This window comes from Vanellus vanellus (genome assembly GCF_965231255.1).
Source record: "Vanellus vanellus genome assembly, chromosome: 11".
NCBI classification, from domain to species: Eukaryota; Metazoa; Chordata; class Aves; order Charadriiformes; family Charadriidae; genus Vanellus; species Vanellus vanellus.
This window is the reverse complement of record NC_138916.1, coordinates 7,526,468-7,539,474: the sequence shown is the minus strand read 5'-3', so window position 1 is coordinate 7,539,474 and position 13,007 is coordinate 7,526,468. Positions and strand designations below refer to the sequence as shown.

General features: G+C 37.9%; 1 protein-coding gene across 1 annotated transcript in view; it reads right to left on the bottom strand.

Moving 5' to 3' along the window:
- The window catches only part of TRPM1 (transient receptor potential cation channel subfamily M member 1), a gene marked incomplete at both ends in the record, with an annotated part of 88,654 nt that overhangs the window by 18,838 nt on the left and 56,809 nt on the right, over positions 1-13,007 (bottom strand). The window contains 8 exons of the mRNA XM_082488945.1: positions 486-775; positions 3,312-3,341; positions 4,613-4,753; positions 6,262-6,312; positions 7,245-7,379; positions 8,431-8,604; positions 10,777-10,877; positions 11,741-11,813. Coding sequence (XP_082345071.1) covers positions 486-775; positions 3,312-3,341; positions 4,613-4,753; positions 6,262-6,312; positions 7,245-7,379; positions 8,431-8,604; positions 10,777-10,877; positions 11,741-11,813 — 995 coding nt within the window. The remainder of the gene's footprint in view (positions 1-485; positions 776-3,311; positions 3,342-4,612; positions 4,754-6,261; positions 6,313-7,244; positions 7,380-8,430; positions 8,605-10,776; positions 10,878-11,740; positions 11,814-13,007) is intronic.

Below are 13,007 nucleotides of genomic sequence, written 5' to 3'. Positions count from 1 at the left end.
GGATTTAATTCCATTCACAGGGGGTCATGTTTTTCCACACACATGTACAATGACAAGAACAACTGGGTCTCAAGCTTGATTTGGGACAGTCTGCTAAAGTTCCACACAAATTTTTAGTGACCAGAGAGAACTAGCTTAGACCGATAACATCTTAAGGCCAGTTTAGATGTATCATTAGATACCCCTTAATTTATGTGAGTAAATCCTGAAAATAACTTTGTGAAATAAAACTAGCTATTTTTAGAGAGAGAAGCTGAAGAAATAATGCATTCTGTCAGAAAAAATGCAAGTCTTCTCCTTGCTAGGGTTGCCTTCAGATTCTGAGACCAATTTTTGCTTGTTTACTCTTGATAAAATGGTTCCAAATGGCATTCTGTGAACCTACATTCTAGAAATCAATTATACTTCACTAAAAGTAAAGCTTCTCCGCAAGTCAGACAACCCCTATATCAAGTAGACATATACTGTGCTCTCCATCTACTAACTTTGAGTTGTTGTCCAGATCCTGAGAGATGTCATCCACCAGCTCACTCTCAGAAGACTCATGGGCCATTGACTTGTACAGTTTACAGGCCACAAGTGCCTTGGCCATGGTTTCCTCCCCTCGCTGCCAAAGGAAGAGTGCCATCTTTTGCCGTTTCATCAGCACGGCCCATACCATCAGTTCATGAAAGGGATACTGAAAGCGGCTGACTTCTGGGTCATCCACATCAATATCGATCTCTTCCTCCTTTTTCTTCTTCTTCTTCTTCCCTTTGGTGGGAGGTTCATCATCCTGGGAAGAAAAGAAGAAAAAATGTTCACATCAATTTTTAACAGCTTACCTGACAATGGCACCATGCACAGAACAAGTACTAAGAGGACATATTAATACTTAAAAGTTCTAATTTCTTTTTGCTGTTTGCTACAATGAATGCTAATAGTGATAAAACTATGAAGAACATGGGACAGAGCATGCACTGGGTTAGCACACACAGCTTAGTATTTTATTCAGGGAACCATCTCTTGCATACTTAATTACAAGTCACCCATCTTGGATAAGTACAGCTGAACCCTATTGTACTGAAGGCATCACTTGACACTGCATTGTAAGTAGAGCTCTACCGCATGTGTAATTGCACAAGTTGATTTGCAATGAATTAATATTTAATGAATTCCACTGCAGTGTCAATGGAGCTTTAACAAACCTGAATTCACTACGAGTAGGTTCCACTGTAATTTCTGATTTGATATGTCTGCATCTATTCCTGAAGAACAGTGCTGCATTATCTTACAGGTATCAAAGCAGTTTTCAGACTGACATGCAGGCGGAGAGAGTGGCAACATGCAAATGGAAAAGACAGGCAGATAGCAACCTTAAGAACAGCAAGATACTAAAGGGAGTCTTCACCTTTGAATAAGCAATCTCCTCTTATGTATGCAGTGCAAACGGAAGGTATAAGTATCCCATTTCTTAAAGGGATAGGGAGGATAGGCCATTACTACAGGAACCAACATGGAAGTAACTGAAGGGAAGTACTGACAATGAAGCAGGATCCTGAAGGGAGAAAAGCCATGATTGGGAAAATTAGGGTATAAATAACGTAGGAAGAACATTGCGTATATAGGTGTAGACAGAGCTCATCATATTGAATACCTTGATTCCAATCTCAGAAGTGGATCGCAAGTAAAGCAATTACCATTCTACAAAATTAGTTCCTGTTCAAGCAAGCTCAGCATAATGCACTATTTTTTGACAAATATGAACTTAAACCCAAATTCACGGTTCAGCCTCACAATCCAGGTTTCCAAAGATGACTCTTCAGCTCAACAATTATGTATTTCTCTTCCAGCAGTTTTAAGAACTGCAAGCAGTGACCGCTGTCTCTTACGGAAAATTCAGGGGTCATTAATTGCACATACATGAAGAAAGCATTGAGCTATGTCCAAAGCACAGGACGTAAAATCTCAAATGGAAGACCAAGAGTTGCAGTTCTGAGTAATGTGCTCTGGGCAATCCTGCTTTAGCAGGGGAGTTGGACTAGATGATCTCTAGAGGTCCCTTCCAACTCTGATGATTCTGTGATTCTGTTAGATCCTCCCTACACTCGGAAAATCAAATCGAAACAAAACCCTGGGTAAGAAAGACAAAGTGCTACAGAGTCTAAATTCCTGTTTTAGAGCTGTTAACACTGGAAATGAAAAAAACCCAAACACTTTGAGTTGCATCAATTTACTGGCCGCTTCAGCAAAAGACACGTTAATTTTTCTTTTCACCTTTTCCTTCTTTTGGAAGAAGGGAGTGGGCTACACCCACTGTCAAGTGGAGAGAACACCAGTTTGTGCTACATAAAACATTTCTCACTGAAAGAAACTGGAAAATCAAAACGTTTTTTTGTAGAAACACTAAGCAACCTACGTGTGATCAACACTGCTTAAAAAGGGCCACACCTCTGAGGGGCTGAGCTTTTGGCCTTGAGCCACTAGAAAATAGGAAGGTGATCAGAGAGATTAAACATAACCTGCACTTTCCCTATTGAGAAGAAAGCTGCTTATCTGCTTGGGGAAATAGAGGCTTTGTGAGTGGGTATAGTTCACCTATACTGTGTTCAAATACTACCACAGCATTAATAAAAGCATACTTCATCGGGAAATGTAATTAGCCTCTTTGTGTAAATGCTTTCCCAGTCTACATTAATACTTTTTGCATAAACAAATGCAACTACCTCCAAAACAGAGTGAGGTTTTAGGCACCATCCCAGACTTGGTTCTGATCAATTCAAGATTTCTGCAGACACACAAATAACTGAGGCACAGGTTGGACCCAAAATTCTGGATCAGTATCATTTACAAAGCATAGTGCCATCACAGTAGCAAGGATGTTTTGTAGTGGAGGATAACATCTAACATGTCTGAAAACCTTGTTTTGTCACTCCAGTTAAACGTTTTCTCTAGGATAAAACCTCATTTGCGCATAAGTTGTTACTTCATAGTTAAAGGGGATTCGACCATAAGTAGCACTGCTGGATCACATTTGCTTTTTTCACATCTGAATTATTATATCTACAGTATGTTCCAACATGGAATGTGTTATTACATAATGGTGCTAAAACCTGCCTGAGGACTATTGAGCAAAACTTTAAGCAGCTCTCAAGACCCTACCCATAACAAAATGTCAGAAGTATTTCATAGGCTCTTGGCAAAATGGAAGATCTTGTCCAGCTGAAATTTACTTTAAGCCACAGTAACAGTGAAAAAGCAAAGGGCAAGAGCAGAACGGTACCAAGAAGTGCTCTGATAAAAAATAGTGTTGTATAATAAATCCAACTTACCTCCATCCCTAGTAGTTTAAGAGCTTTTGGCTGAATATTAAAAATAGAAAAGAAAATCAGTTAGATGGGAGGGAAAATTCAAAGACCAAACAATACCAAGGAAAAACACATTTTCATTTACAAATGTACAGTATTTATTATTAAACTTACTATTCTAAATCATTTTACCAATAATGGTACAATTAATTAATCTCCCTCTTAATTGTATTTGCAGGAAGGCAATGGATTAGAAAATATTTTCCATCCTGGACTCAAGTGAAATATTTTGATTCAGACGGAAGAGTTAAACGAATCATTCAATAATATACTGCTTTAAGAATTAAAATCACCACATGGTCACCAAAGCTCAAAAAAAAATAGTGCTTATTCTAAGAAGCAGGATAAAGGTACCCATAGGAAACAGGAACAAATATAATAGATCTTCAAACCTCTCACAATTTCCCATTTAAAAAATCCCTCTGTTCTATTGTGAAATCTCTGTTTTACAATTTATGCAAAATGTTTGTTTGTTTGTTCCATCAGATAGTAGTACACTATATAGGTACTACATATTGGCTACAGAACGCTTGGACTTTGAGCGGCCTTCCGACCATTTGTCGGGCTAGTTTCCTAGTGTGGGGGTTTCTGTAATTAGGCTAGGAAGCTTTACTTGACCTTCGAAGCTGAACCAAAACAATAAATGAGCTAACGAAGAAAATTATTCTATTTGCTTAGAATAGACTTTGTAACAAAGCAAGGGCCACATTGGATATTCTCAAGATTGGTACGTGACTATGAAATGCTTTACTGAGATCGCAGTGGCTTCCATAGAATAAGATTTATGCTTAGAGCAGTTCTTTACAGGACTTACTGTATCAGGTTCATAGCTCTTCTGCATTCAGACTAAACTCTCTGCCTTACCCAAGTCAGGGCTGCTATTGGTTGCAATTACTTGATCAATAGGCCTATCTTGACCAATACAGTTTACAGTTATAAGAGAGCTAAAAGGTCAAGATACAGCTCAAGTAGGAGTATGTAAAATATGCAAACACCACAGTTACAAATGCTTGGACTGTATATTACTGAAACAGGACAAAATTCACCTCTAGATCAAAGTATTTGCCACCTTTTTGGTCCTCCAATCCTTTAACATAGATATTTTACAGGTTCCTTATATGACTTGACTACCAGAGTTTCAACTTCGGTCTTGCAGTATTTCTTTAGAATTTAACATGTAGTGTTTCAGAAAGACAAAGGAAGAGAGTATGACTTATTTTTTACCATCAGCACAATGGCCACATCCAGAACAAACTCATTCTTACCCTCTTTGGTCCAAATAAATTATTATAAAGAGTCCGAAAACTTTTTCGAGTATAGTTGCAACGATAAGCTCCGCCCATGAGATATTCAAGTACAAGACCAATATCTATTAGGCTGATGTGATAATCTGGTGGAAGATTTCCCTATCAAAAAATAATAAAAAAAAAAAAATCAAAGTAAGGACTTAGGATAAGAAAATACAACATGCATAAATTGCCTGACTAGACATATCATGTCATGTTTAAATTGGCACACAGGTATTACTTACAGCCACTCGTTTCAGCCTCTGAATATTTGTACAAAATTAATGATAACTGATTCACATAATGAAAATTTTTTGGGGCCAGATTTTTTTGTTTTGTTGTTAGCAGTATTTATAGTTAAAGGAAAAATTTGATTTACTCATACAATATGTCAGTGTCCACATAAACCCGAGTTGTTTGCAAGGGTTATATTGATGAAATTAAGTAACTTAGTACAGATTATCATTAATCCAGTATAAAAGCATGACTCAACTTTATGGTGACTATCAGGCATACTTTACATTTTATGGAAACTTACATTTCACCATAATATTATCTACAGAGTTAAGACTACAATGCAGAACATGATTTGATTAATGTGCAGCCCAGAATCAAAGAAAAAGGCAGACTATCATTTCCACTGTTACACTTGAAAACTCGATAGTGGTATTGACTCTGCTAGAACCACGAGCTGAAAACTGTGCTTCATTGTTCAAGCTCTGTCCTACAACAATAACTGATTCTACAGCACCACTGAGCAGTTGCTATGATGAAACAACTATATCCTAAGCAAACACGTCACCTCCATGTTAACCCAACCGAATCCCCGAGACTGCCGCTGAATGAGTGAGCCATGAAAATGCAATGAAAAGGAGAGATGGACAGAAAGCAGAATGCAGAAGAGCATTAGTAACACTCAAAAAGACAAACACCAAACATCAAAACTATGAAGCAGGTCAATATGAATTATACATTAACCCAGTACTGCGTAATTCCCACATCTAAACCTCCTGGGAATAAATGGGAGTTTTCCTTGCAAAAAGGAATACAAGGTATTTCAGGAAGCTAAATTTTACTGAATAAAAAATCCAAAACCTCAAAGAGAGCAAATAAACCAACAAATCCTACAATGACCCCATTCACATATAATGAATGAATTTACATGTAATGGAAACAAATGAGTAACAAACTTAGGACTTGTAGCACTGAGAAACAGAACAGATCTTTCTCCCAGGTAAAAGTAGGATTGCTAGGGAGAAAAATAACTAAAAAAACACACAAGGAAAAAAACAAATGGGAACAAATTCTGTGCTCGTGAGTGGGGCTTCCAGTTAACCTAGCAGGCTTTTCCTTCCACCCCACTGTTGAAATGCTGCCCCGGGAGCTTCTTGTAGAGAAGAAACAGTATCAACCTAAATCTCAAATGATGTATTACACTACTAGGAGCTTAACTTCATAGCCATAGCTGATTTAAACTGACATCACTGTTTGTCACAAACTTCCCTTTTCTTAACAGGTACCATCTAATTTCAACTGTCTGCTTTCCCCCATGCTACGCTTGCTTTTACTGTTGACTCACATGGTTAATGCAATCATGCAAACGTAATGCTGCTGTTAGTTAAGCTTACCTTTTTCACATCTCTGACTAGCAAATGCAGCGTATTTGGTGGACCCAATCTCTGAAACAGAAATCATTCACAGTGCATTAGAGCTTCAATTCTTCAGATTTTTTTCAAACAGAAATGTAATTAACAATCTGGCACTGTAAGCAGAACTTGAGGCAACGGTGTGCCGTAACACTCTGCAGGGGTGAAAAGAAGGAACTGGGCTACAACGATGAACACGTTTCTACCAAGAGCTGTGTAACCCCTTTCTTATAATCTTTTACATGGTGATTCAAGTCACAGCAGCCTGCGGTATTGTCTGAACTTGTACAATAAAGGGACCGGAGGACTAGACTGAGGTTATATGTTGTATGAATGCTGCCCTGGACTACCTGCCACTTAAATGATGGGAAGAAAGTCTAGAAACAGTTATGTTCCTGATGAATTTTCTCTGGGTTGGGTCATGGAGAATTTCAATAAAAAAGCATGATGTTCTATGGTTTTGGGAAAAACATTTTTCTTTGCTGGGCCCGAAGGAAAAATGATACTGGCTTCTGCAATGTGTTAAGAATAAATGTTGCTGTGTAAGTACTTTGCCAAATTTATAAGGCTTTTTTCAATAATACTGAAGTATACATACATGAAAAGTAATTGAGATTAAAAGTAAATCACCACTGGCTGCTATTAAAGTTTTACTATCTACATTAGTTCTTTAAGTGTTCTGAATGTGCATTCTAAATACACCGCTATATTTACATAAAAAACTGTAACAGCTTCTGAAATCTGCTATAGGCTTATGAATTAGGAATATGTATATCTAGCGAAAAAACAGGACACTCTATGTAGTAGCAATGGCTCCCTTTACTGCTATCCAACTCCTGTGTATTGTCAGGGTTCAGAGGTTTTTGGAAAAACAAGCACATCTCAGGAGAGGAAGAAAAAGGACACCTCTGTCAAATAGAGTAGCAAAGGTATCAGAGAGCATTTTATTATTTCTGCTCGCTCACGGTATTATAAAGTTCTTCCAGTCGAGGAATAGTGAGGAAGTGCTGCATATTCACTCCATTCTCAATAAGTAGTTTCACAAAGTCCACTCGATCCAGAACCAGTGCATCCAGCATAGCCTGCTCCAGGGAATTCACCTGAATTGCAGAACGGAGAACATGACACTACATGAGCACAGAAGAGGTGGCTGGCCAACAACCACAAACATTTTAATTACGTAGAATATTCCAAAGTTCCCAAATATGTTGATTAACCTGTAAGTGAAAAGCATTTTAGAAAATGACATTTTATCCATGTGCAAATCAATACAGATGGTAGAATTTTCCCATGAGGTCTTGGGCGAGAGGATAGCAGTGAAAGAAACCTTTAGCAATACACTTGTAGCTTTCAATCATTTTGCTTAGTATTTTTAACTAAATGAGGCATACCATACTTGACACATATGTGAAAAAGAGACTTACTTGCCGAACATGACAGGAACAAGTTAAAATTTAAGAAAAATGCACTGTATATGTTTAAGAAGAGGCTGATGAAATTTACCCTGATAACTTGCGTATGTATCACCCACTCATACTGCTGCCTCACAGAGAAAAGGCAACATACAATGCCAAAAGAGTCAAATCATTTAGGAAGAAGCACTTCCTCTTTCTTCACGAACTTAGCTTTGTCTTTGGAAAATGTTGGTCAGACGCTTAATGGATCTTCTCTTAATATGGTCTAAGAGGTTAAAACCCAGTAGGAGAGGGGAGCTCCCTTGGGCAGCAATCCCCTTGACACATAAACTTTTATCCAGCCAACAGAGCAACCTAACCTACTGCAACTGGAAAATGAAGCATTTAGAAATGGAGATGGTGAAACTGCTTTGACTGGATAAATGACATGTACAAGGAAGGATGAAGGTGTTCACTGCTATTCTTATTTTCTAACAAGTGCAGGGAAGAAGATGTAGCAGATAAGCACTGACTTGTACTGTTGTGGTATGGCTGCATGTGGTGCACACAGGATGACAGCGTGATTCCTGGCTCAAAGACTGAACAGCATCCCTGCAGAATCTACTTCTGACCTTGTGAGAATGTGGAAATGAGCATTCCGTAGAATGAAAATGTGTATTTTCCTTCTCTCTTTGTCCCCCAGGATAAAGAAAAACGGAATCCTTCAACAGTTTTAATACAAATACTTCCATCTCACCCAGTTCAGGAGTTCAAGCTTTCTTGGGTCTGTTTCTTCTTCTGGCTCTTCTTTTCCTTTTCCTCCTTTTTTTTTCCCTTTTCCTTTCCCTCTGGCTGCTTTAGTCTGAGCTGCTGGAGATTTCTTTTCCTTCTCAGGACCTGTACCATCAGGAGCTGTAAGGCTTCCTAAAGGCTGTATTTAATAATGCAATAGAAGTATTAGAAATTTAATTGATCGTACAGTGAATTATTTCATTGAATACACTCCTATTGAACTTGCTCCCCAGTCACCACTTCTCACACACAGTCAACTAAAAATGATAATTTCCTTAAGTATAAGGGCCTTTTTGCATAGCCACAGCTTTACACTTTTTCAAAAGCTGTTATGTCTAATGTAGTCAGTAACACTGGAAGTCAAAGTAGTGAAGCAGGTAGACTGTGGAGGATTTCGCTTGCAAAATAAAATCAGTGCGAGAGGACTGGGAAAAGACACTACTCCATTCTCTGACATTTCAGGTTCTTTGCTATCAGTGAAAGCAACAGTTGTAAAAATAACTAGCAACAAGTAGGACAAGGAGCTGGACAGAAAGAGCTTAACAAGGATGCGGCATTATGCCAAATAGCATCCATACTGTGAAGGCAGAAAGGAGAGGAAAGAGAGCCGCTCACTGGTTCATTTACATTCTGCAGACAATATTTCTGTGTATATTATTTTAGACACATTTACTCTTCCCCTTTCCAACCTACCTCCCCAAGACAGGCAAGCACACAGGCAAATAGCTAGACACTGCTTGTCTGCGTTTTGGAGGCTTGACTTGCTCCAGCTAATGCTTATGTTATATGAGCTCCATGAACGTGTAAACTGGATTCCAACTACCTGTGCTCTGCACAGAGAACTGCAGAGCCAAGCCCTTAACAAGGCTTGTTTTCTGTGGTTTTGTTCACCTTGAAAATCTTCTCTGCCTAGCTACCACGAATCCATTTGTAAGCCTGGACAAAACTGCAACTGCCAACTTGCAGCAGATGCTAGTCTGAATGCAATTTTTATGAATTTGAAATGACAGTGAATTGCAATTGGCTGACACTGTTTCCATAAATTGTCTCAGAGTATGAGTATGAAATATGTGAAAGCAGTAACTGGTTTCAGTTGCTAGGTGGTACCTCTGAATCTAACCACAATAATATGGAGATTGGAACACTCCATCCAAATAGATGTTTTGTAGTCATAATACTTCATAATCTCTCTGTATAAGCATTTTAATGAACCTTGAATATTGGAAACATCTCGTTACAATAAGTGAAGAAATAAAACAGCGTATGCAGCAACTTTTGTTTAAATTTAATTATAGGGGCTTCCAAATGAAATAAATCTTACCATTATGTACAGCGTGCACACGAATAGTGTTCCTTTGAGTGTCATTTTATTGCATAGTTTCAGGAAAGACATCTAATTTAAAAAAAATAAATAATTCTTGCATGTGATTCCTAGTGCCTCTTTTAGGCTGGTTTTCTCATGATACTTTATAGTAATTCAATACCAGATGGTTCACACAGTAAAGCAAAAAGATTCAATACAGTGAGACATGAAAGCTGCTTAAATAGAGGGGTTTAGTTACACAGATGAACAAAGGCACTGCAGTGTTTCACCACTGACTTCAACTAGTGCAGCATCAAACTCCAATAATTTGAGAGAGAAAATCCAATTTCAGGACCTAAAGCTTCTTTGTTCATTTGCACAGCTCTGGCTGCCAGAGGCCTGTTTTCTGCAATGGTTTCTTTTGGTCATCAGGATTTTGCTCCATTAATCCAAATAGATTTTCACAGCTGTTAATGAAGTGAGCAACACAATTCCTTCTAAGCAGCTCTGGGAATTTCTTTGCTTTGCTTCCCATACTTTAATAGGTAGCTGGGGACCTTGCCAACTGCTAGCATATGCCAACGACACAGACAGAAGTCTCGGCAATGCTAGCGCATCACACAAGTTCACGCGGGCGGACCAGGACTGCTACTGCACAGCTGTATGTAAGGCCACAGATTGCTTCCAGTAAATGTTTTTTGGATTTTTTCTTTCTTTCAAATCCCAGGAGGAATCTTAAAAAAGGTTATTTTTATGCTTGTCATGAAATCGCTTTTCTTTCTTTCACCGAGTTTAAATTATTGCTAAATATTTGCAAATGGCAGTACAAGGAAATTTCAAAAAAGTTCATTCTTAACGAGACATCCTACATCAGATCAGCATAAAACAGAACTCAATACTGTTTCTCCTGCCAACTAAATCCAGCAAAATCCAACAAAATGGTGTGAATATTCCACCACATATTTTAAATTGTTAACAAACAGTATGACTAGGAAAACTTTGTCTTACTGGCCAGTGGTGTCCGAAGACAAAGATTTGGCTGCGTGCAATGTCTACACGATTCCAGGCCAAAGCCAAGCTGAGCTGGTCTGGAGCAGATGCATTGGTACCTAAAGAGAAACACCCAGACCTTTAGTATTTTGTGCATGATGAATCAAGATTGGACAACCTTCTCCAAGAAGCATTCACATCTCCAAGAACTAGAAAACAGCAAGCCTGGCTCCGTGTCATACTACTACTAGAATAATTCTACCACGGAGAAGTGGTTTCATCAAATCTATTTAGAGTATCTTCCATTTAACCCCATAATCCTAATTTCAAAACTATTAACCAGATTCGCTCTTTTTTTTTCCTCGAAGTGCCCACGTTGACTTTATATTCTGATGCTAAAGATAGACATTTAACTGTTCTAAAAGACCCCTCCTCTCAGCTCCTCTGGCTGATGTTGCGGATAAGAGTATAATAATTCCTCTCTTTATGTCTAAGCTCTGGGGACTTCAGTGATCCCATATTGAGTCTGTATCAACTACTATATACCTGCAGACAGAAAACAGTTGTTTCAGCAAACATAAACTCCAAATAAATATGGAACTGATCCTATATTTTGCCCTAAAGCTTAAAAAGCATAATCTGAGATCGGAAAAAATCCAGACCCGTCTTTTAATCTTCCCACCTTTTTTCCTAACTTTATTAATACATGCTAGAACTGCAATAAAATGTGTTGAAGTATCAGTAGTATAGTTGTTGCAGCATTCCCATCGCAGGCTTTCAGGTTAGGAAAGCACACAAAACTTCCAGTCTAGGTTTTGCACTTCAAGCTAATCTGAACCTCAAAGCAAGCATGTCTTAGTTACTTGGCAGAATCCAAGTGAATAAATCAGACTTAAACATCAAGAGTGAACTTCAGACAGTGCACAGGACTGTCTTCTTGGGATCAATTTCTGCATCCTTCCTAACCACTTGCAAAACCTACCTTTAAGGAGAGCAGTTAAGATAGACATCTCAATGTCCTGTTGCCCTTCAGACCCCATGCGGAACACGGTAATCTAAAGGAGAGCACAAAACCAAACACACAAAATTACAACACATGAAAGAGAGAGACTAAACATGTAGATACAAAAAAGCACAATGGTGAAGCTTTGTTATTTTTTAAGACTTGAGATTTTTCAAAAAATACAGTTCCTCTAAATTTTTCTTTGAAATTTAATTTTCACAAAAGCATTTAATTAAATTCTTTCGATAAAGTTATCCTAAAATATCCCTGCATTGGTAAATGTGACAAACTTGAGGAAATTCTTCGCCAAACCTGTGAATTTTGAAAAGTGGTGACAAAACTGCCATGCCAAACTGATTATTTTCTGGCAGTTCTATTACTTTCCAGTAGTAATGGAAATGACAGCTGGGAAATGGAAATGCTCGTTACCCAAGGTAACTATCATAGCACTAATTTTATTTATGATAACACTCAAATATTTTTTAGTTGTGGGACAGGCTACATATATATTGACAAACAAAACAGCAGAATCAACTAATAAAGAAAAGCAATTATTTCTAGTCACATTTGCTTAGTTGAGCCCATTACAATTCACTAATTTGTATAAAGCTTAGCCATTGAACTACATATTAAAAGATCAATAATTCAAAAGCAGGATAACCTAATATCCTATGTTAATTAAGTTAACACTGAATGCAGACAAAACTCCCCAAATTATTTATTTTCCAAAAGCAACTCTTCATAGCAGATGCTAGCATTAAGTACTGCGAATGGCAATTTTCCCAACAGTTAAAATAGATTTTGCATGAACGCAAAGATACATGACATTAGAAGAGAGAAGAACTAAAGTAAAAATTTTATTAATTAACAAGAAAGCAGACAAAATTATCTAGTGCAAACGATAAGCCTGCTTCATCTGCACAATCAGTGTCTGAATTTTGCTGAGTAAATCAGACCTGCTCTGACATGCATTTTAAATTTGAAGCAGTCTGACTATGGCAGCTGTGGGCTCTCTTTTCTCAGTCAATCTTTCTGGAAGGCTGACTCTCTTGCAGTCAGCTTATCAGTCATCCTTAGTACCACTTGACTTCTGATCAAGGCGTTATGTATGGAACTAATCTTGGCACCACACAAATGTAAATATATCAGCAGTACATTTACATTACCCAGAGACAATCTAAAGACTTCACATTTGGAGCCCTTAAATAAGATTTTATATAATCAACAGGGCATGCAAGTAACACTT